The following is a 25,366-nucleotide window of genomic DNA, read 5'->3' as shown; positions in this document are numbered from 1 at the left end:
GAAATCAGATGAATGTGCAGCGGCGACTCATAAAATTTGTCGTACAGTATCTCAGCCACTGCTCAAATCACATGTGGTCATTTCAGTGCATTAAGCTGTCTTGTCCTATAGACAAGGCAGTCATGACTAGAAAAATAGAGTGATTTGGTGAATATTGAGCGTCCAGTGAGTTTGATGTAGTGTGGGAGGGAGGGCAGCATTCAGCAGGGTAATTTCTCTCCATCATAGCGATGCTGTGACTGACTCCCATCTGTCTATTACTTCAAGTGGAACACTGTGGGCGGTGTTCCAATCACATACATAAAGCTGCAGGAGTGCGGGGCATTTTGTAAGCCAAATATGCATCCCAGCTAATAAACATTTAAGGAAATAAACTCAGCAAAAAACATGTTCAACGGACACTAATTCATGCAAATGGTTAAAAAAAAAAGGACGTTTTATGTAATGCTAGATCTGAGAAATGGCTTAAACACCGTGTTTTACTCTTTCATTTAGGCATTAATATGTAGCTCCTTCAGATGCAGCAGCACTGCGAGGACGAGCCACGGGTCCACTGAAAACGTGGACTGACTGATACGGTGAGAGCTGCTATCTGTTTCAGCACTCCCAAAACCAGCAGACAATAAGAGGCAGCAGAGGAGGTAATAAGAAGCATGTGCTACCATCTCATCCATCATCTGCTTTCACAGCAACACACACATGCACGCACATTTGTATGTCTTTACACTCCTCACAATCATGCACTTTATGCTCCCCGGTACAACTAATCTGCCTTGGAAGCACATGGAAACGCATGTGCCTGTGCAGGCGCACACACATTTTAGGATACTTATTTGATCCATTGTAATGTGTTTCTGGTGACTATTTTAATGTGTTCTATTATTAGCTGTGGGGGAGGCCACAGGAAAACGTTTAGTGGCAAATTTCTGAATGCACACCAGTGAAGAGCTCTGAGGAAAGTCACCTAATCGAGAAACACTACGAGGGATATCACATAAATAAAGATGTGATTATTCATATGGATCTAATGTACAGCATAGCCATAAATGGATCTGGTGTAGTTTTTTTCCCATCCCACATTAAAACCCAAATCACAATAACTTTGAAGTGGATCTGCAATGGCTTTCCTTATTTCGTGTCATGTACAGTATATACTGCATCACAGCCGGTGTGAGAAGGAATGAGAGGGATAAAGACAAGTCAGGAAAAACAAATGTACTAAGAAAAAAGATCAGTAAATTAAATAAGCAAGTTAGTGTAACATATGTATAAATGAGAGGCAGTGAAAAGAAAAAAGAGCCCTAAGATCGTGGTGCAGCTGAGCTGGTCAGAGTCAGAGTGTGACTGCGGGGAGGAGGGAACTTCTACAGCCAAACTCACTGGGCCCAGGTGTAGCTCATAAGGCTAATTACCCTCCCATTAGCTCCTGCAAGACAAAGCACAGCACAATACAGAACAGACAGACTCAGTACTGTGATCACCTAGGGGTCGTCCAACTGTTCTAAAAGTTGATGCTCATATTAAACTTGGCCAAAGTTTTTAATATTGAGGTCAGCATATGTGAAAATAAACTCACGCTTCAGACTGCCTTAAACGCTGAGTTTTTCGGTTTCTTTTCTACTCTTGGTCTATATGAAGTCAGAGTGGCTGTTCCTAACATGGTAACCTGAGGCGCAAATATTTGGTGGTGAGCACAGTAGGCTGAACCGCTTATTCTTCAAACCTTTTGTTTGTGAAGAGCAACCAATTAGAAAGGAGCTGGCTTTAAAGAAGTGGAGATAAACTTCTCTAGTAAAGTATAGAGCTGGAAATGGAAATCGGTATAATAGATATGTCCAGTTTAACTTTAATGTGGAAGTATTTAATCATTAAATTGTTCTTGTAATCTTTATATGATCTTCTCATTGAGAGCAAGACCTATTCTGCAAAAGAACAGAGTTCAACAGAGGAACCTGAAATAAAATGGCAACATTAGGTCAGTCATAGATGTAAACAAGCCCAAAAACAATTCAGGTGGTCATATTCTTCATGTACTTCTTTCATTTGCTAACCTTAGGGGTCTCCACTAGTGATGTGCGATACCACTGATTTCCTTTCCGATCCAGTAATACTCAGGATATTCATGTATCGCAAACCACGTCTCGGCTGTTTGTGGATGTAAAACACGTCCGCACATAACTCCATTTACGATCAGCCATTGTTGTGAGTGTGCACGCCAAGGGGCTGCGACACATTTATACAGCCATATTTCGCACATGACTATGAAAGGTGGAAGAGGAAGTAGTTCCTTCCAATTGTAGACAATCTGAAGGATATAGGTTATTTCCACTGTGTTCCTGTTAATGATAAACTACAAATTTACCCTAAATTACTAAAATATCGATATTTTAATGCGAGAATCGATTCTAGAACATAAATGACTGGTATCGGAGAAATCGATATTTCAGTATCGATCCACACATCACTAGTCTCCACGGCAATCTCACTCCATCTTTAGCATCCCCTTCCATCACACCAACCCTATAGAAAGAATTACACTGACCTAATGTCTAAATTCATTCTGTTTACACAATGCAAAGTAATTGTCAGAGTATTTACTCATGTGGTATTAAGAAGTAACAATTCTACAATAGTAGTAGCATGTAGTGCCTTTGTTGCTATTAGGCACAGCACAGGATATATCCATAATATAGTACACATGATTAATGGCACAGTGGTTTTCTCATCTTGAAACACCTTTTTTAAATCTTGAAATTGCAAGCCAGTTGCTTCACAGTAAAAGTATAAAAAGTAAAAACTCTCTTCTTAAAAGATTTGCTCAAAGTTTTCCTTTGTTGGCTCCTTGTTTGAAGAACAATTAAATTTCTACCTTACTGTAAAAGTTCACAGTGTTTAAGATGCCTTTGCTATGCCGGACAGCCATTATCCAAGACGGGGATGTCAAAGTCATTTTACATCGTGGGCCACATACAGCCCACTTCAATCTTATGTGGCCCAGATCAGTGAAACTCCCATTTTTCTCAGTGTGCAGAAATGTAACTACACACTTAATCAATGAGATACTTTAATATAAAAAAAAGCACAATTTCAATAACAAATCTGTTTTTCTACATGATAAAGAAATGCTGTAAATTAGAGAAATCTATTAGCACGACTCATTGGGCTTAAACTGTAAGAAGTCAATTTGTAAAATGACAGGACTATCATTTAATTACATTGGTTTAGTATGAATGGCCATTGGGCAGCAAAAGCTATAACACTGAAAATACAATTAAAAGTCCGGAATTTATGTCCTCCTTTCCAAAGTCGTCCAACGAGCCAATTGGGGTCTTCGGCGGGCCAATTCTGTCCCCAGGCTTTATGTTTGATGCCTCTGATCTAAGAAAAATCTTTATTTTATTAAAGATATAATTTTTTTCCCCTCATTTCTTTCTTTATTTCTAGTAAAATACTTTAGATACATACAAGTTGTACATAAACTGTCAAGAAACTCAACGTACAAGCTTCCTTTTGGAAACGAAAACAGGTAAAAATTAATAATTACAAGGCAAAAAACAAAAATCATGAAATGTCTGCACTGCACTGAAAGTGTGCATGTGCTTGGCATCAGTTTTCACAAGGCTGACAGTCATAGATCCTGTCTTTCTCTCAGAGAAAACACAAATTTGAAATATTTTTTGCTGAATGTTCCAGGAATTAGCCAGATGTCCATCCTTTAATGAGCCAAAGTCACTGCAATAAATGCAATTTACTGATAATGAATGGACCTGTGATGTTACCACCAGCATGAAACAAAACAAAACCCTGTAATCTTAAGAAGCACCCACTGAATCCAAATCCTTGTGTTGACCCGGTGAAGGGGTGTAATGGTGGAAAGCTGTAGAGGCCTCTTTAATGTCTGTCATGCTGACAGCAAGCAGGTGTACAGTGTCCACACTAGTTAGAGCACCAAGCTGATTTAATTTTCTCTATTTACATATTGAAATCAAGAGGCAACATTCACTAATAGCACTGCTGTGTGTAGTTTGTATGGTGAAAGTAAATCCTGAAGCGGTACTTGAATGCTTTCTGAACCAGTGGCAACATGTTTGTGCATCAGAATAGCTGCCAAATTCAATACTCCAGTACTTTTGGTGATTACTCTAGGCAGCGTGGCTAAGTACAAGCTTGAGAGAGCGTTGTATCCTTAGCTACACAAATGCAGACCCAGAGCCTTGCAAAGTAAGCTGCATCTCCTACAAAGACTAATCTGTGACCAAACAGGCTTAGAAAATCAGTCAATATCAAATGAAGAGGCTCATTTAAAGAACCATTGTGATAAAATATAAAACTTTTCTTTTAACCTATTTTCACACCAGCCATTTTTTTTAAATTTTACAAGCCTTTTTTAAATAAAACTATATCATATACAATCATTTATGCCCAACGTTAAGCCAAGTTGTGCGCATGGATTTTCCCGCTCGATCTCTGTGAGCTCGTTCCTCCTCAGTCTCATCAAAGTGTGCAGACACCTGCCATTTCAAACAGGCCGGGCTCCAAGTTTGACCCACGTTATGCACCAATCGTCCACGGGGCAGAAGTGGACGGATCATCGGCTTCCTTTATTCCCGATGCAGATGGCTCCTCATTCGTTCAGGGACAAGATGATGTCATCCTCAAGGTCAGAGTTGTCAGAGCTGTCTGTTTGTGTGATAGACAAATACAGATTTAGAAATGGGGAAAGTGAGATTTTGTGCTGAATAGGTCATTGGGTGAAGGATGAAACTGCTAAAACGGCAAAAACAAAGCAGCTTTGGAATAATGTTAAGGAGCTTTAAGTCCACTCTGATTTTTCTTCTGTGCGTCTCAACGTCTGGAATAAACCAAGACAGCATTTTTTTTTTTTTTTTTTTTTTTTTTAAATTCCACTGGGGAAAAGAAAAAAAAAAAAGGATGACCAGACAGGCATGAAAACAGAAATTTGACCAAACAGTTGTGCTGCATCATTTACATGACATCAGAGCTGTATTTATTAAAAGATGCTTCTAGGTTACATTCCAATAATTCTCATCTATCTAATAGAGGTGGGAATCACCATACATCCCACGATACGATATTATCACAATACTTAACGCACGATACGATATTATTGCAATTTTTAAAAATATTTTGCGATATTCAGATTCTGTACATAAAGGTAAACTTTATCAATATTTATTTTATCTAATATCAAAGTCTCACACTCAGTCTCTCATTTCAGTCAGTTTTATTGTTGACAAACTGAACGGTTTGTATTACAGTCTAGTCCAGCTTAACTGAATGCAACCATCTGGTACAATTATAGCTATTCTGAACTATGAAATTTATGAAAACTATGCAGCCCATTCAGCAACTGAAGAATTTGAAAGTAAATTAAAACAAAATATAATTTTACATTAAATAAAAAAGTTTTAAACTTAATTAAAATAAAACATGTCTTAAATTAAAATAAGTAAACTGTCATGTTTATTGCTGCCAAAAAAAAAAAAAAAAAAAAAGTTAAACCCATTTGGACAGTGAAGGAATGTCAGGATTCTTGCTCAGAAAAAGGATCAACATGCTCTCAAGTCAGAGCATGTTCCAGTCCACAAAAACTTTTTTTGTAACAAAATATCGATTTCTGCTGTCCCTGTATCGATACATTATTAGCAAACAAAATATCACGATACTACACAGTATCGATTTTTCCCCCCACCCCTACTATCTAACCCAGTTGTTTATACAAAGGCACACATTTAGTTTGTTAATGTTATAATTACAAAAATGTGCATGTGAAACTAATCAATATAATGCTGATCATGTGATTGTACTCACAGGCAGGTGTGCTGATTAATGGACAAGCATAATTTATGTGCTTTCTCATATTACACTTTCTAGTGTTTAATACACTTAAAGGCCAATTTGTTACATACACCTACTCAACTGCAAATTAAATGTCTAAATCAAATGGCAGCAATAGAGTTCATTTAGACACATTGTCAAGATAACTTGACAATGTGCCAAAGTTGCCAAATTTCAAACTGAGCATCAGAATGAGGCAAAAAGGTGATTTTAATGGACTTTGAATGTAGCATAGTTGTGGCATGAGTGACTTATTGTAAATACATTTCAGAAATTGTATTTTACTGGCATTTTCCTCACAAAGAGGAAAAATATTCAGCTGCAGTTAACCCTAAAAATCTGGGTGAAAATGCCATGTTGGTGCCAAAGGTCAGAGGACTACTGTGTGCTCAGATAGTAGAGTCAGAATGTGAGCTAAACAACATGAAAACATGGATAATATCCATCCTGACTTCAGTGGTGTAACTGTATGGAGGATATTTTCTTGGGCCCTTTAGTACAGAGTCTTAAACTTCACAGCCTACCTCAGTATTTTTCCTCACGAGCACCAAATGACAAAACAGTTGACTCAAGGTGCTTTATAGTGTTAAGTAAAGGCCCAACAATAACACAGAAATCGTCAACAATCAGACAACACTATATGAGCAAGCACTTGGGGACCATGGGAAGGTAAAATTCCTTTTTAAAATCAGGAAGAAACCTCCAGCTCAAGGAAGGGCAGCCATCTGCTGCCTCCATCTTGGGGACAGTGTACCCATCTTATGATGCCTGCTTCCAGCATGATAACACGCCATGTCTCAAAACTAAAATCATCTTAACTCGATTCTTGAACATGACAATGAATGCATTGTACTCAAATAGCCTCTGCATCCACAAGGTCTCACGCCAAATTAGTGCCTCCCTGATACAGTTTGCAGTCGACAAATGCAACTGCATGATGATGTGTCCACACGGACCAGAATGTTTCCAGTCCATTCCTGAAATTATGTCATGAAGAACTAAGGCAGTACGAGCAAAGTGTACCTAATAAAGTGTCCATGTTCTGTCTATGACTGTCACCTTCACTCTTCAGGAGGAAAAAACAAACAACACCCCTGCTGACCAACAGCTCAGAAAATAGGCTGTACAAACTACCACTCCCCCAATATAACCCAGTCTTTGATAGGTGGCCAAGTTTCAGAACATAGTGGCAGCAGGTAGTTTGGCACACCAACAGATGTCCCTCCTGTTTATAGACTTAATCAATTTAAAATACACTGTAGTTAAAAGAAAAAGAAAAATGTACTGGCATCACAAATATTTTCTCCATTCATGTTGACTGGAGCAACTGAAATGTTACTATTCAAATGAAAAAACAAAACAAAAAAAACTTCATGCTGCTATAGCTGGACGTGTTTTTTCCTGTTTCTATAAGCAGACAGGTTTGGAGTCAATGAAATGAAGAAAATTGCTATAGCCTGAAGAATAAGGTAAACTGTAGACCCTCTGCTCACCATTATCGCCATCCAGATCGACATCATCATTATCAGAGTCATCCTCGTCATTATCGTCGTCATCCTCATCATCATCGTCATCATCGTCGTCATCATCTGCAGCATCAACATCCTCTTCGAGGAGACGCGCTACTTCTTCATCGGAAGGAGAGAATTCATCGTTACCGTCATCTTCCTCTTCGTCATCTTCATCCTCTCCGCCGTTTTCATTCTCCAGCTCGGCGATGAGGGGATCCGTGTCAACATCGTCGTCCGAATCCTCATCGTCGTCATCATCTTCCTCTTGATCGTCATCCTCCTGCAACACAAACAGAGAAGGTCAGTTGTTAGAAATTTTAGTGTTGCGTAAAGGAACCAAAGAGGTTGCATCCAAAGCAAAACAAACAACAAAAAATAAATAGTACCTGATCCTCCTCGTCTTCCTCCTCTTCCTCTGCCAGTCTCTGCCGACCAACTTCATACAGTCTGCACACTGTGTCAGTGTTGACTGAGTCTTGGTTCTATGGGAGGGGGGGGACAAAACAGCATTTTCATGTATTTTTGGAAAAATGGTCGCAATCATTATTAAAAATGTAATGAAAAAGAATTTACCTCAATCACGGCTAGGTAGCAGTCTTTTGTATCTGTGCAAAGGTCAAATATATTCCTCTTTACATCAATAGTGGCTGAGAAGAGGGGGGGGGGGGGGGGGGGGGGAACATGTTTAACGAAAGTATTACAGTGGGTTTAAAAATATATACGTTCATCAATACAGAATATAAAATATAGAATATAAAAAGTGACAGTGATTATTATTAAATGAATAAAACTATAAGGATCAATTTGAAATTTGAGCTAGTTAAATGTAGGAACCCTCACCAATGGGTTTATAGTCTGTGGCATTGAAAGTCCTGAATGATGAACCAAATGGACTTTTCATCTGCATTTCCATCATGTCGTCTTCATCATCAGCTTGCAGCATTGCTACAAAAAAACAAAAGCCACAGGGAGAGATGGAGAGTAAATAAAAGGAACCCAGCAAGCTGGTTAGCTTTGGTTCTGGCTCCTCAGTGGTTGAAACGCTCGCTGTACAGACAAAGCCAGTACTGCACGCCCATGGCTCTTCCTGTGAGGTGGCATGAACCAGCTGGTTCTTTCTGTTGCCAGTCCAACACTGAGCTTTCAGTCCATATGGCTCTGACTGACTCTGTGGTATCAAGTAGTTTGCGCGTGAGCATGCGCGCGCGCGCGCGCACACACACACACACACACACACACACACACACACACACACACACACACACACACACACACACACACACACACACACACACACACACACACACACACACACACACACACACACACTCACTCTGCAGGCTCTATTCACACCTTTCACCAAATACACACGTGCTCACTTTACCTCACACTTACCAACCTTCTACCTAAACACACCTTTCACACACTTGTACTGACTGTGAAGTGAGTTGCAGGCTTGATGCCAAATGTGCTACATTACCCATCACGCAGTGAATTCTGCATTTACCTCCATAGATGACAGTGCCGCTGTTGTTGAAGACTATTCTGCACTGGTCCAGAGCAGGAACCGTGTGGAGGAGGTGGAAAGTGCGCAGATCCCACTAAAAGTCTCAGTTAAAGACCACGATACACTCAATTGTATAGAAACAAGAACAATAAATAACCATTCCCAAGACAACCCTAACCCTAATGGAATAAATATTTTATGCTCAGCAGTGAAACGATTCCCAATAGCAGTCACAGTAATTATATTTACAGTGAAAGTCCACTGCTGACAACTATTCCTTGACCTGTAATTATGCATTCACTTTATCTCTCCATTGAAATAGTTCATTAAGAAAGGGTAGCATTTTTGGTTTTCCATCAAACTCATCAAAACAAGAATTTTACCAAATAAATATTTAAATATCCTCATCCTTAAAAACATTCCCCTCACTGTTGGAGAACAATAGTGAGAGGTATAAAATGGTCTAAAGATCAAAATGACAAATTTACTGTAAAAGTTTTAAAACTGCAGTTGTACCAACCCAACAATGAAAGGATACAATTTCTGTGTTGATGATGACTTCAAGGCCGTTTGGATGAAACACTCCACTGATGTTCATGTTGAACTTGTCAAACTTGTGGATGGCCTGAGCCGTGCGCACATCCCACAGCACACCGTCATTCAGCACCAGGTCGTCCGTTGGGTTGAAGGTGGCGCAGTTTCTCTTGTAGTTGTTAGCCAGGTCTGGGTTGTTTAGAGTTAGAGTAACCTGACCAGTCTGGATATCATATATCTGGTGAAGAGAAGTAATGAGAATGAACATTTACCCTCTTGCTGGATGCTTTGTTTTTATGCATTATGGAAAACATACGTACACGTGCTACGTGCTCTTTTGTCCCGATGACATGATCTTGTGAAAGCTTGCTGAACTCCACATAATGGTCGCCCAGAAACGAATGCCTAAAGAAATAGAGAGCATGATTAACATTTAAGCAAAAAACAAAGTCAGCAGAGCACTTTAGTCTCATACTGTTGAGAATCTCGGGGTTAACATTGCATTGGTTAAACTATTCGGATGAATAAAGCCACATGCTTGTTTTCCAGAAAGACTACAGCCCAGAGGCCATTATTGTGCATAGTTAAATCACACTCCCTTTGGCGGCTCCTTTGACAGATTAAAGCTGCTATACCACTGGGCAAAGATCACCACATACATAGAGGCAGTAAGATCTCGACAGACTTAATCAGAAGTCACGTGGCAGCAGTTTCTAATAATTTCATACTCCAAATATTTCAATTATGCATTTTACTTAATGGAATGTGTTTTATGTGCACTTCAAAGTAGCTGGGTAAATATGACTTCAGAGTTTTGTGAATGCATTGCTTACTTCATGATGAACACCGATTTCATGCCCCACAGTGCAGACAGCGGGTAACTCCAAGAGGCCGACGTTAAGAGCAGAGAACCATCCTAAAAAGACACGACGAGATCCTCTTTCAGACACGTTTTCAAACAATACAGTTCTAGAAAAAGCAATTTTCAACAGCCTTGATGTAAAAAAATTATAACTGCATCCCATTCTCCTTTCTAAAAATTTTTTTTTTTTTTTTTTTTAAATACATAATACTTGAAAATGCAAATGCGTTTACTTTCAACACTTAAACACTTGACAGGATGTCTTCTTTAAACATTTAGTCTCACTGTATGAGTGGTAGAGGTTTTGAAGATTTGTCATCACTCTTGTTTAAGGCATCTACACGCTGAGATTTTGTAAGTTTACTGCAAGGCACACTGTCTGACACAGATCTAATCAATCTTGGGTACAACACGAGTATGATGCATGTGGATTGTAAGATGCTGACGCATGGCTGCAATCCCTCAGCAGTTTCTTTCTTTGCTCTGTCCTCCGTGTTGCAGTCACAATAACAGCTGGAGGACACATCATACAAACAAGCCTCCTGCTGACTTTTTTTTAAAGAAACCTAAACATTGTGTTTTGCACGAACATCTTTATTTTTTTTTTTTAACCTAATTTTGATTCTGAGAAAAATACGATCCACATATGAGGACATTCCCTTTAAATTTTGATAGAACAGTGGCAGTATAACGCAAGTCAGGGGTGGGCAACTCCAGGCCTTGAGGGCCGGTGTCCTGCAGGTTTTAGATCTCACCCTGGGTCAACACACCTGAATTAAATTATTAGTTCATTACCAGGCTTCTGGAAAACTACAAGACATGTTGAGGAGGTAATTTAGCCATTTGAATCAGCTGTGTTGGATCAAGGACACATCTAAAACCTGCAGGACACCGGCCCTCGAGGCCTAGAGTTGCCCACCCCTGTCGTAAGTGGATATCAGGCGCTTGTAGAGCAAAATTTACTATTTTAGTCTAGAAAACCCAAAATGTGATGTCCACATATGTGGACGCCAGGTCCTAGTAGGTTAAACATAATAACATGACACATGTTTCAAGCCCATAATAAATAGCACGCAATTTAATCATAATATGATGATCAGTGTGGATTTTAAATTGTATATATATATTTTTTAATTTATTTACTTGTGGTTCTCTCTACTAACCCGTGATGGCTCCAGGTGAGTGATAGCTGAACTGTGACAGCTGTAGCTGGCTTCCTCCTGGCCTGTAAACACATTGTAGAGTTTGAGCTGCCCCGTACACGTTCCGAGCATCAGGAAACGCTCACGGGCTGAAAAGGCACAACACATGAATCCACTTTCATCCTCGTCTGCCTCCCTGAACACAGAGATGGGACGGAACCTGGACAAAGAAAATATGAGGAATTACATCAGTGGTTGTGAGGGGGCTGACCGATTAACTCGCACTTGAGCCTCAGAAACAGAAAATGAAACAAAGATATTTACCTGCTAAAAATAAGATGCCTGTCAAAGCATCCTCCATCTACACCTCCATATTTTGGATATACGACTCTCCGCGTGTGTCGGGATGTGAAGTTGGTGGGTGCTTGGCGTCTCTGTTTGGGCTCAGGGCACTGATGGGGGGTGAAGAGGGAAAACGGTGGACAGGTTGCGACAGGGTTTTTACAGCGTGCATGCTGTTCCCTCAGGTACTCTGTAATAATGCTGTCTAATGCAGGAGGAGACGGCAGATGCCTGTCAAACTGTTTCTTCATAGCTGGGCTCTGGCTGAAGGCCCCATGGTCAGACTTCTGCCGCAGCACCCGAGGTCTTTTACAACTTACTGTACTGCACCCTGTTTGCCGCTCACGTGAGAAAACAATTCGCCCAATCAGTGGTGGGCCACTGTTACAGTGAGGGACAGATGTTGATGGGAAAGCAGAAGAAGCAGCAGCAGGCATTCCACTGGGCTGTGAAGTTGATGGACGTGTCTGAGGGTGGCTGGATCCTGGAGTGGATGAATGAGAGGGGTTGCTTCCAAGTCTTGATCCAACACCGTTGGCCAGCCGAGGTGTGCGAGGCAGAGTAGCAACAGGAGAGGCAGGAGGGGGAGGGGCAACAGGTGGGTAGGTAGAAGAAGAATGCGAAGAGTGAGACAAACATGCCATCGGGAGATCTGCCTCCTTGGTGAGTGTGGTGGCAGTATCATGCAGGCCTTTGGCCACAAGATGGTTCCTAATAAGCAGCAACAGCTCTTTTTCAGGGAAGGTGATCCTGGACTGAGCAACCACACTGGCCCTTTGCAACCATGCCAGAGACACATCTGTACCAATCAGCAACGGTTTCCCAGAGATTCTTTCGATCAGCTCTGCAGCAAACTTGCAGAACTTGACATGTTCGCTGCGTTTGTCCTGGAGCACAGGCTCCTTCATGAGCTGCTGGATGTGTCCGCTGCTGAACAACGGCAGCTTGCTGATGATTTGTCTGACAGAGCTGGAGCGAGACAGACCCACCAGAGCTTTACAGGCCAGAGCTCGGATCTGATCTGCATCTGTAATGGGCATCTTCACTGTCAGCAGGGATAGCAGAACCTAGAGGACAAACACAAAGTGTAAGTTATAAACAAGGGCTGAGGGCATAAGCGAAAGTGTCTTGATCAGGAAAGCTCCGAACTGAGGAGAATAAAACAATGGTGTCTAAGCAGAGGGCATAAGCAGCAGCAGACTAAAACTGTAAATGTTAATGTAGGTTATTCAGTGCTTTAGCTGATCTCGTTATCATAGTGCTTTAGTAAAAGTGCTTTTATTGTCATATTTTATGCTTCCTTACATCCTTCCCCAAACTGGAAATCATTCCTCATTTTCTTTTAAGGATTGTTCAATACCTTAAATGCACAAAGAGAGAAGAAGCTTCTGAAGAGGTTTAAAGGGAATCACATTTACAACTTTATATCTCTTCCTTACATTATACCCTCACTGTAGCGCAGCCATAGACCAGGAGAAGAAACATAATGGAAATCCTACTAAAAAGAGAAAACTACCGTCCCACTATTCTTTGCTGAGGAACACCTCATCCAGCTGGCTTTGCTGAACTTGAATTCTGTCTGTGAAGTCAAGGTGACTTTGACAAAATATGTTTGTACAAAAAAGATGTGCTGCTAGCCGCTAGTGCTTCCCCTCAGCCTCCTAACAGATGCATTTATGGTTTAAATGTGAAAATTGAACATCGCCTCATTTTTGGGTTATCGTGCTGGCAGCCTATCCATGGGTGTAACCCGGATTGATCTATGCTATCTTGCCCTATGGTAGCTGGGATAGGCTCCAGCTCCCCCGCGACACTGAATTGGATAAGTGGAAGAAAACAGATGCAGGTTGTGATTTTATACACCATCATTTACATGAGACGATGCCAAATCCTGGACAACCTCAATAGATTTAGCTGCAAACTTAAGCTAAGTTTACAAGAAAACACCACATCTTTCTTGCAGTCTTTGAATTCAAATGTTACAATATTTAGGTAGTTCTGTCTGTAATGTTTCAGCTGCACTGGTACAGGTTTCAGAAGATCCTTAGTGTGTAAGTCAGTGGAGTACATCAGTATATAAATGTGGGTGGTTGTGGGTTTAAGAAGTTCACCCTTTAAGTGTTACCCATTATAAAAGCTATCAAATAAATCGGTTTCATTTACCACTCCAGCTCCTGTCAGTATATAAGATATACTTTGATCTGCCAGAAGGCCATTTTTGTTAGTGCTTTAAAAAAAAAAAAAAAAAAAAAAAAAAAAGCCAATATTATCTTTCTAACATTAAAACCACCCATTTTTTTGTGTGCTGTGTGTTAATTCTACCTTGATGCCATTGTTCGACTGCACTACATTCCACATCTTAGTGAGCACACTTTCGTTTGCTTTGGTCTGCTGTGGAAGGCGACGACGGGGAGTTCCTGCAATGAACTTGCCAATGCTGGACATGCGTTTATCTGGAGCGCAAACGCAGTTGATGACAACCTGCAGTGCTGACTTCTGAATTTCTGCATCATTCACAAATACCTCTCCTTCCGCGACTGCCAGAACTATGCTCATCCCTGAGAGAACAAAACAAAACAAAAAGATGAAATTAAAAACCTTGTAAAGGAATACCTGGAGTTACGCCATATCTCAAAAGGACTGGGCAAAGGTTCCACAAAATAAACAAATAAAAACAGAGCTGCTCCATGTTATTGCATTCAGTGGGTAGTGATAATAAATTTTGATTTTATTGTACAAGAAATTCTCTAATGGCTCTGTGAACAGATGGCCATATAAAAAGCTGTTTGAATGTGTCACCATTTAGTGAATACCACTGATATACAAGTAAAATGAGACTTTTTAATATTAAAAGATAATAATGTAATTGTATTTGATCTTTGATAGATGAATGTCAACTAAAATGGAACAACTTACCAACAGTGGAAACTGTGGATCCTCCCTCATCAAGCACAGCAACAGCCTCGGATAACAGCAGCTGAGTCTTGGGAACAACTGTGAGGATACTCAGGATGTCAAGGGCATAGCGCACAGTGTCACTCCTACAAAGAAAGAACAATAACCATCACTTTGAGTGCACTGATAAAACCTACTGTCTAGAATATGTATGAAAAAATATGTATGAAAGGCATTTTAACAATGACTGCTATGTCAATACCTGCCATAGTAGGTCCTCCAGTCACAGGCAATGGATATAAGCTGCAGGAGGAGCTGAACACATGACAGCTTGTGAAAGACCTCTGCTGGTTCCCAATAGAGTCGCGGTGGACCGTGCTCGATCAGAAACTCCATCATTTCCACAACCTGCTCACGGCTATAGCTGACAGCCTGAAGAATGAGACACCATCACTACAGATTACTTCATCAAAACACATATGCATTACTAAATACAACATAAAATACTTCAAAATGTTTAACAGATAAAAAGTCTTCTGCTTACCTTGTAGTACGGTTGTGAGTGAATGGGGGCACCGCCCTCTGTGCGCTGAAGGGATTGCTTCACCTGCTCCACCTTGATTGCCAAATGGGCCTCAAAGTACCTGCGCAGCGCCATGCAGGTGTGCTTGGCTGTCTGCCTGCTGGAGAAAATCTCATCATCACTCAGCAGCGCCCCCTGATCTTCGGGATTCAGGATCTCCAGTGTGCTAATCTGAAAGCAGTCAGTTCATAGCATAGGAAAGTACACAATTAGGATCTTCTACATTTGAAGAAAGGCAGTCAATGCTGTACCCACATTATGTTATTTTCTATAAATAACACATTTACTTTTACACATTAAAGCGAGGACTGCTGGTTTGTCTCACCAGATTGACGAGACGTCGGAGGCCGTCCTGCCTGTCGAAAAGCTCCAAGACTGCACGGAAGGAAAAGGAGATGGAGAAGAACATGGTGGCGTGGCAACAGCCGGATGCATGTGAACATTCCAGCAGCCACAGCGTGTAGCCAACTACATCTGACAGGATGGAGTGAGGCAACATGCACACCTTGAGAAGAGATAAAGACATGAACATAAACATGAACTGCTACTAGTATTAAACCTAAGTGTAGCTTCTAATCAAAAAATTATATTTGACTGACGGCACAGAATTATGTCATCTTCTACAGATCACTAACATAGTATCATTATGTTAGTCATCTCATTTCAAATTTTTAACAAGTGACTTCATCTTAGTCCACAAAATAAACCTAAAGCAAAATAAGGATACAATAGCCATTGCTGTATATTACTGTGACTCTCCGTACCCTTTCCATGGCATCCTGGTTATAGGCAAGGTAGTAGAGGCACAGTGACACTCCAGTAGCTGCCATTGAAGGCCTGGGGATTTCCAGCAACTTCTGAACTCCTCCATGAGCAACAAACTCTGCAGCAAACTTCTTGTGCAACAGCAGCGAAGCCAGATACTGTGAGGATGAGAAGAAAACAGGAGACTTTTGAGCACCTTGTTGCACTTCAGGCACCGTGAAAGGTCGACTACATGAAACTTTGCTTACCTTGAGAGCCTCGAAGGTGAGCTGCACATCATTGGTCTGTTTTAAATCCATGTAATGCATCAGCAACTCCCGAGCTCCCTTCTGCATGAACACTGCCAGCAGCTGCAGGTAGGAGAGAGTGGGACAGAATGTACTTTAAAAATTTGTCAATGCCTGGTCTGCCTGCTAGGTTTTTTTTTTTTTTTTAATTCTTAGATGAACCTGAAATGTATAAGGTCACACCTAAAAAAAACAACTAAAAAACAACAACACATTTTTAACATAATCAGAAGTTTAAAAAAAAAAAAATTATGAAAGACTGACATCTGCTGGTGCCAACACACAAACGCAGTCAAACACATGAACTACAAATGATTAAAACTCATATTACAAGGGCTGCATTAAAACAATATTATTTAAAACTTGTATAATCCTCAACAGTCTACAAAGAACACTAGTCTAAAATGCCCGATGTTCACTATCATATTACTCCTTAAATTAAAAAAATTAATTGAATTTGGACATTGAAGTCGTTTAAACTAACAGATTATAAAAATATCAATCCATATCAATTATTCAGCTGATCTTTGCAAGTTTAAGCACTCTATAGGCTGATAAAAGTGGACCAACCTCCTGATATTCCCCCAGAGGTGTGAGATACTGCAGGATTAACCTCTGCTCAATCTCTGGGGTCAAAGGGTACAGATGATAGTTGTTACCAATCACCCAGGGGCTCATCTCAGTCCAGCTGCTGTTGGAAAGCTCACTGAAGTTCCTCTCTGGCTCTGGCAAAGAGAAATTTAGCTTCTGTTTTGAGGTCCTGCCACTTTCCCTCTCAGCTCTTCTTTTTAGGTAACTGCTGCCATCAGACATTCCTTGATTTGCCAAAGATCCCGGAGCAGACATGGGTTTCATCATGGTTTTCACAGCCGAGTTGGCACGGCTGCTGGTCTTGTGAGGGGAGTTAAGACGGAACGAAAGCTCATTTTCAGGCTCCATAGTTGAGAAGGAAATTTCACCATCTTCCGGCTGTCCCGTCCCCTCCTTTTCGGCTCCATTTTTCCCAGGTGTGAATGGCTTCTCTTCAAAGCCTCCGTCAACCGTCTCCTCATCCAGAGGTAACAAAGGCTCGCTCAGTGTCTTCCTGGGGCTGGGCCGCTTGATATCCCTTTTGTTCTCAGCATCTTTATTCTGAAGCTCACGCAACCGATGCAGCATCAAAGGCACCTGTCAAAAGTAAAGAAGAAAAAGCAAGCTGCTTTACACCACCTACTGGTTCTGATCAAACTGCTGGAAAACATTTTTAAATCACCTGTTGTATTTACTTGTCTCATCATTGCATGCCATTACCCTGTTAATGCAACCTGATACATAAGAGAGTAGAAACCTCCACTGACCAAAACAGAGTTCTCCTCTCTGTAGTTTGCTGCAATGTCTTGATTCTCCATGGCACCTGCCAGCAAGCCTGTGGCATAGATTCTGAGGGGCTGCTCGGCCTCCTGAGCCCACTTAAAGAGTCTTTCAACTATGCCCTCCTAAGAAGAGCAAACACAGGAGTGATGAAGCACATGCAGACACAGAGTACCAAATTTCATCAAAAGGTGGCTCTTATTTTTCTTTGCTCAAATAAGAATGCATGACTTTCAAAAAAAAAATTCACATGATTTGTACAGATGTAATTTAACTTTTTAACCTGACCAAGGATCCGCACACCAAGGACGTCACTAGTTTTGTACTTTTTTTTTTTTCCCCCCCCATAGTGAATGTGGATTCCCTTTTTAAAATAAAGCTTTAAGGTCTTGTGTTTTGAGAAGCAGTATGACATTTATCTTCATGGGTCAAATAATACAGCGCTGCAGTTAAATTTTAACTTGTAGACTGGACTGTGACACAACAAACAAAACTGACTTCTTTAGACAGTGTTTTTAAAAGTGATGGAGTGCTCTGTCAGTCAGTATCACCGCCTCAAAGAAATGAATCTTACTTTGTGACCAAACAGACCAGAAGTAAAAACTACCTGATGTTTGAAACTCAAAAACATCAAAGCATAGTGAAAGAGACATCGCCATTTGGGCCTTCTTTGATTTTTCAGGTTCTGGTTGCAAATTTGCATTGTGAAATGTTTACAGGGAAGTGGAAGGGCAGCAGTCCGTTATCTGATGCTTACAAGATGATCTATGATGCAACAAGTCATAGATTGAAAGCAGCCAAGCAAATAAACAGAGCAGTTCAAAAGAAGAAAGAGCTTTTGGTTTGTTTTGGAATGGCTTAAATAAGCACGCTGAGAGGAAGTGATATTGCCTGATGAGCGCTGTTCAGTCAACGACAGTTGTTTGTGTGTGTGGTGGTACAAGTCCCACAAGCAGCTACAGGAAACATCTGAGGGTGGCTGTTACTGCTGAAGGAGGTTTAAAGAGATCTTAATTTCAGTTGCAGCCTGTACTGTTATTTATTGCTCAATTTGTTTAATATACTACAGTCACGGTGTTTCTTAAATTGGGACTTGATGAATTTAATCAAATAAAATCAAATAAACACAATAAAATCAAAAGGAAACCACATCTTTTTGTTGGAGTCAATTTACATACCTTTAAACGCTGAAAACACCTGATTAAGACACACATCTTCAAAACTCCAAAAATGTGTTACAGGCTATAACAATAGTTGAAATATTGTGTCTTCCATTTTCTTCCAACCAGAAAACTTGAAGACTAAATCTCACAGTTATCTCATAATGAAGTCAGGAGTAACATACTTTTTCTTGAAACACCACAGCTGTCTCCAATCCAGGCATGATGTTTTGCAGCAGGCGACAAGCTGCGGCATTAAGGGAAAATTCTCTGCTGGTCATCACGTAGCTGTTCACAAGCTACAAAGGGAAATAAAGATTAATTATCTTCTGAGTGAGCTGCTAAAAATGCCCATTATTTTAAAGGTAACGTTCTCAAATCCATCCAATAATCTTACTGCGTTCATAAAGTCATCATTCTTGAACAGGATCTTGAGGAGGTGCCCTAACATGCATTCTGGATCAGCTCTCCCTAATGGCAAAAAGGAAAATGTGAAAACATAAATTACACTTAAAATCAGCAGTAGACTTGCAATTCTATGGTCGCCGTGTTTGTCATACCAGGATGTCGATCATCAAAAGGGTCAGGATCTGCTTTGTGGTACTCCTCTGTCTCCTTCTCAACAAGCTCTGAGATTCTGAAAATTACAGCGCATGAGCACGTTTAACTCTTTTTAACTAACCCTCAAATCATCCTAATTACACTGCATAAAACAGTCCTTTGTGAGGCCAGCTGCTCTTTCTTTGCCATTTCTATCCATTACAATGGTTGAGATTTCTATTAAACATGGCCAAAGTTTTAAATAAGAGGTCACCATGTAAGTATTCCCTGTGAGTTCTTTCTGCTCTGGGATTTGTATGATGTCAGTGCAATTGACAATATGATGACCTCATGCACACTGCTCTGGGTGTGTGCAATCCTTACTTCTGAAGAAATAAGCTGGCCTAAAGGGAGGATGCTCTTAAACAGTGAGGGTGGCACAAAGTACCAGTATACAATAAATAAGTATTATTTTGTGTCAATCATTCAAAACTAATTCAGTACAACTACACTTGAACTTTGTTGTTTTTTTTAAGAAAATTACAACTTCATGTGAAAAAAGGAGCTTGAATCAAAAATCTAGATACCAAAAACCAAAAAAGTCTAACCATTTAGCCAAAAGCAACAAATAAACAGTTAAAAAGGATAACATTAAGAATAAAGTGAAAGTATAAGGTTTGTTGAACTAGTAAAAAGCTAGCTCAAAGTAAAAATAAATGACTGCAGCTACATGTGGGATAAACAACAGAAGTCTGAGAATGAAGACTAAATTGAGTAAGTATCAGGAGGTAATGGGAAATTACACACAGTCAGTTCTGCCTCTGCATGCTAGTACAAATGTACACAATTTGCCACACTGACTCTTCAATACCACAATGAGGACTTAAAACCTTATCTGAAGTATTTTGAATTAGAATTTAATTTGAGACATCACAGGTGGTTTCAACAAAGGCCTCTGGGATCATTACAAAGGCTGGGTGCCACCAACATAAACAATATGCAAAGCTTACTTGGTGAGGATGTTGACCAGGTCCTGCGTGTTGCCCTGTTGCTCTCTCTCCCATTGTTCAAGTAGAGAAGTCAGCTCTGCCTTGGAGTCCACACTGGCAGATGCCGATGCCATAGCACAGCCTGTTAGCACAGCACAAAAATGCACTTAACATCATGTCTGGATTAGCCTCTTAAGAAGCCACGTGTCATGCTACTTATGTCAGTTTTAACATTTTTCCGACAGCCCAGAAAAAACACAATTTTAGACTTAAAAAGATACGGAAAGAACCTTCTTTTAATCACCTTGTTATTTTTAAAATTCAAAGCTTCCTCAAATTTTGTGGTACCAGCTTCTCAAATCTGAATATTTGATAGTTTTAACAATTTTCTGTCACAAGAAATAGAAAATGTCTTGTTTTGTTTCACCAGCAGTCAAAAGCAAACAAGTGATAAATACACTTCATTTTGCTCACCAGAAGAAAGAAAAAATAAAGGGCATATATTTCTCCATTTCACAAACTTCATATACACAAAAAACTATTGAATGTACCTAGAATGACAATTGTTGGTGAGAGCCTTGCAGTTTTTCTGAAAACATAATATGACATTGGCTGGAGGTTTTACAAGTCAGTTTTTGCACCAACCAGTTATGACAACTTTTCAACAAAATATAAGTTCAAGGCATAAATTTAAAGCTGGACGTCTCTCTCGCTCTCTCTCTCTCTTTTTTTTTTTTAAACAATTCTAATAAGCTTGAAAATCAATATTTTTATGACTCTTTATTCTTCTGCACAGTCTGAACTCTCTTATGCAAGCTTTCCTGTAATTTCTTTAATTGCAAGTCTTCAGGAATATTCTCCAGGCTTCTTTAAAGACATTCAAAGCTCATCTTTGGACGCTGGATGTCTTTTGTTTGCTTCTCTATCAAGACTGATCAGGAAGGCTACATACTGCTTCAGTGATATTGAGGTCCAGGCTCTGTGTAAGCCAACCGATGACTGATAGGGAGAAAGAACAAAACAAAACAACAACAGAAAAACCAACACACACAGGAACACTATCCAGGTATGCTTTTACTGCATTGTTATGCTGAAAAATGAAGCCACTGCCTCACAGGTGCTTTCCAGATTGCATTGCATAGTGGATCATAATCTGAGTAGTTTTTCTGATTTCATAATACAATTAATTTTGATCTCCAACACCACTGACTGAAATGCAGTCTCAAACCATGACAGAGCCTCCACCGTGTTTTACAGATGACTGTAGACACTCACTGTTGTACCCCTCTCCTGACCTCCTCTATAAATACTGATGATGATTTGAACCTTAAATTTCAAATTTAGGGTGCTTCCCACCTGCAGTGTTTAGTCAATTTAGATCTCACACTGGTTTGTTTGTGCAGTAATTGCACATGGGTGCAGGCCGAAACAAAACCACCTACTCCAAAAGGTCTCAGTGCGGTTCCAGATGAACTCTAGAGTGGTTTGTTTAAAGTGTGAACCTGATCCGATCCTAACTACCAGGTGTATGTTGTAAGTAGAGCTGGGCGATAGAACGATAACGATATGTATCGCGATATAACTTTTTCTCGATAGAAAAATTAAACTAGACCTCGCCGCTCTTGTCCTCTTAAAAAAAAAAAAAAAAAAGAAAAAGAAAAAAAGAACAGCCAATCCAAATTACTTAGCGCAGAGCCAAACCAATCACAGCCGCAGCGTTATGTCACGTGACTTGTTACGTACAGCACAAGTGCCAAGCACGTGTGTATTTGTTTGGGAAGCAGCCAGCCACCCTACCGCCCGGGTAATTAAGGAAAAGAGTGAGCCGACTAGAGAAATCAACCGAGCGTGACCGAAGGTTACCGAAGAGAAAACAGATGATGGTTCCAATGCCGGAGAGATTGTCGAACGGAAGAGCCATAGAAGTTCCGTAGTGTGAAGGTATTTCGGCTATTTCAAGTCTGACAAAAAACAGAGTAGCGTGCGCTGTAAATTGTGCCGAAAGCAAGTCTGGAAATACAATAAACTGGTGCATGCGCTACGTCCACACGTACCGGTATTTTTGAAAACGCAGATTTTTCTATGCGTTTGTACCTTTCGTCCACACGTAAACGGCGTTTTTGGTCACTGAAAACGAAGATTTTTAAAAACTCCGTTTTTGCATTTATGTGTGGACTAGAAAAACGGAGAAAACGCAGCGTCAAAGGTGTGCGCATTTTTTGACGTCACACTGTGCGCCACGTTATTGTTTCGGTGAAATGAATTTCTACAATACTGTTACTGTTAATTCTACTCTCTGCAGTGTTTAAATGCTTACATACACACACACAGTTACTGTCCCTCCACACATACGACTCGGTTCTGCTTCTATGCCCCGACTCTTCTATGCCCCAGCTTTGTTTACTTTTTCCCACCGAGGCTTCTAGACTTCTGATTGGCCGACATTTCTGCACGGTTAGGAATCTAGCTCCACCTGCTGCTTTGGCATGTTCATAGCAGCGTTTTCCTTCATTTCCCCCTTTATGTGTGGACGGGATTATTTTTTAAAACGAAAACGGAAAATCTCAGTTTTCAAAAATACCCGTGTACGTGTGGACGTAGCCTCAGTCTCTGACTGGAAGCGCTAATTCGTCATTCGGCTTTTGTCAGACTAAAGTAACTGTTAAAACTGTTTGAAAAGCTAAGCTATACAACAAGGAGAGATTGAGAATTTCCTTTTAGTTCTCACTTTATTTGATATTGACAAACGTTAGTCAATTTTGTCTGTTCTTCTGTAAAACAAACTAAGATTTATTTTTAGAATTAATATTTTGTTTCTAAGTGGAATTGACAATTTAGTCTGTTTTGTTTGTTCTATTTTGAAACTTAAAAGCTTTAGCGGCTGCCTTTTGTGTAGTTTGCAATATTTGCCTTTATTTATCTAAAAAAGTCTCATGTTCCTTAAGTACATCTACCCTGTTGAACTTATTATGGGAAATAAATATTTAAATAAAAACAAGCTGCTGATTATTTCACATTTTACTTGTGAGCAACGGCACATTTAAATCTTACAAATATAGTTATTTGGCTTATATCGTGATAGATATCGTTATTGCCTGAAATGAAAAAAACATATCGTGATATGAAAAAATCTTATATCGCCCAGCTCTAGTTGTAAGTCTGCGTTACAGAACTTCTCGTAGTTATGTATACTTTGTTTTCTGAATGCAGCAAGATACTACAGCTGTGCAATGCTCTGTGGGGGTTAGCAACTAGCCATGAAATGAACGCAAATTCTCCATGTTCTCCAATAGCCCAGAATACAACACCTTCTTCCTGCTTTACTTTTGTTGCCCCTCCCCAGACACATCTGGCCAATGAGCAGCCTGAAAATTCGCATGTGGATTGTTGTGATGCATTTTGGTTTGCTTGCTGTGTGAACCCCCCCCCCCCCCCAAAAAAAAAAAAAAAAAAAAAAAAAAAAATATCAGATAACCAAATCACAGGGAAAGCTACAACTTATCAAGACCAGAAAAAACAACGTATGGTTGTGAAAATGCCCTTCGATTCATAAGACCTGTTGCCACTGATTTTCAGTCCAGTTCTTGTGTATTTTCGCATATCTCAGCCATGTCTTCCCATTTTCCTTAAGCAGAGCTTCTTGAGAGCCACCTTTCTACTCAGACCATTTCTGAAGTATCAGCGAACAGCAGATGCATCGAGCCATCCAGTTTATCCAAGTCTTTGCTTAATCCCCCCCACATTTCTTCAAGGAATGACTTTCAGATATTGTTCGTTTGATGCAAATACTTTTAAACCTCCCACTTCTTTTCTCCTCCAATTGTACTTTTTTGTTGTTGTAATTTTTCTCTCTTAAGGATACGAGATACAAGTTTTCCACTAACAGTCATTTCCTTTTTGGTACAAAAATACTATTTTATGCCTGCCACACTTATCTTTGGTGATCAAAAATTTGACCAAAGATAATGCAACAAATGACAACAGCTTTCCAGTAATAAAGTGGCTAAAGACACAAATTAAAATTGGTTCTTTGTTTAGTAGGGTTTTTTGTTTTGCTTAAATGACTTATAGGTCAGAAGTAGTACAACAAAATTGCAATTTAAGGGATTACGTAGGCAAAATAACATGGTACAAACTTGCGTTGGGGGACCTTAGAGTTTTGGTGCAATTAGGCATTTACCTCATCTGCCCAGTTAATAATTTAGGATCACTGAAAGAATTTATTTATTTGTGCACTTTTTACAGCTTAGCCCACACTCGTGTGCTGCCACTATCCGTAGCTAATAATCGTTTAAAAATAAAAACAACACCACGGCATTATTAAAGGGGAGCATACGAGAACTTCGGTTGGCTTAGTCTGAAGGTTGTTTGGCTCCAGTCGGGAGAACAAAGCACGCTGACTCGCTCCGTTGCTTTTTCACAGCTGAGCGTGCAGCTGCAGCAGTCCTCCAGGGACTGCCGCAACTGTCAAATTTCTGTTTAAGTCAGTGTTTGCTAAAAATATTTTCTGTTCTTTTTGAAACACATTTAAACTCAAATGCTTTCCTTGTTTTCCTACACGCACTTCACCTTAACTGAAACAGACAGCAGCAAACTCACATCTACTGCCTGTTGCGATGTTTGGCTAGCTGTTAAACAAGGAAGCTAATGTACTTAGCACACTAAAGTAGCCACTCTTCTCTTCCAGTACTACAGCTTGCAGTAAGGACGAACTGTCCAGAAATGCAAAACCTGTCATTTTAGATTACGACAACACCTTCCTGCACATGTAACACAGCACTAAGGAAGAAGCTAGACGTGAACCTGGATAGTTAGCTAGCATGCTAACTTTACCTTGTTGTTCCGCTCAGTTCTTGCTCGTTTTTCTCAATTTCACAACGACTCGCATCCACTTGTATTAGTCCAGACTTAAATAGCCGATAACTGCTTATCAATGCATCGATCACTGACTCACAGCCTCAGCTTAATTTGCTTTATTGCAGCCTTGTGTTGGCGGTTTATTATCATTATGGCGAACACGTTCTGCGCGTCATTTTACCA

The 25,366-nt window shown here is 40.1% G+C and overlaps 1 protein-coding gene across 1 annotated transcript; it reads right to left on the bottom strand.

Moving 5' to 3' along the window:
- Positions 1–3,047: 3,047 nt before the first annotated feature.
- On the bottom strand, positions 3,048–25,366 carry dcaf1 (ddb1 and cul4 associated factor 1). The gene is made up of 25 exons (XM_085393520.1): positions 25,160–25,366; positions 20,348–20,468; positions 19,358–19,434; positions 19,195–19,268; positions 18,983–19,096; positions 17,625–17,762; positions 16,858–17,454; positions 16,249–16,350; positions 16,000–16,158; positions 15,561–15,740; positions 15,197–15,406; positions 14,915–15,084; positions 14,674–14,798; positions 14,080–14,315; positions 11,740–12,824; positions 11,437–11,635; positions 10,245–10,327; positions 9,732–9,816; positions 9,416–9,649; positions 8,878–8,971; positions 8,211–8,315; positions 7,944–8,017; positions 7,757–7,852; positions 7,353–7,650; positions 3,048–4,680 (listed from the first exon to the last, which is right to left on the bottom strand). The coding sequence occupies exons 2-25, from the start codon at positions 20,458–20,460 to the stop codon at positions 4,625–4,627; spliced, it is 4,704 nt and encodes a 1,567-aa protein (XP_085249646.1). The 5' UTR covers positions 20,461–20,468; positions 25,160–25,366; the 3' UTR covers positions 3,048–4,624.

The sequence above is a fragment of the Rhamphochromis longiceps genome, linkage group LG20 (genome assembly GCF_057381845.1).
Source record: "Rhamphochromis longiceps isolate RC_006_pf linkage group LG20, R_longiceps_female_GT1.1, whole genome shotgun sequence".
Classification (NCBI taxonomy): domain Eukaryota; kingdom Metazoa; phylum Chordata; class Actinopteri; order Cichliformes; family Cichlidae; genus Rhamphochromis; species Rhamphochromis longiceps.
This window is presented reverse-complemented; position numbering and strand designations above follow the sequence as displayed.

Coding starts and splice junctions, on each gene's coding strand:
- dcaf1 (XM_085393520.1), bottom strand. CDS start 20,460: ATGGCATCGGCATCTGCCAGTGTGGACTCCAAGGCAGAGCTGACTTCT. Junction 17,763..18,982: donor CTGTGGTGTTTCAAGAAAAA/GTATGTTACTCC, acceptor TGCTCTTCTTAG/GAGGGCATAGTTGAAAGACT. Junction 9,650..9,731: donor CAAAAGAGCACGTAGCACGT/GTACGTATGTTT, acceptor TCTCTTCACCAG/ATATATGATATCCAGACTGG.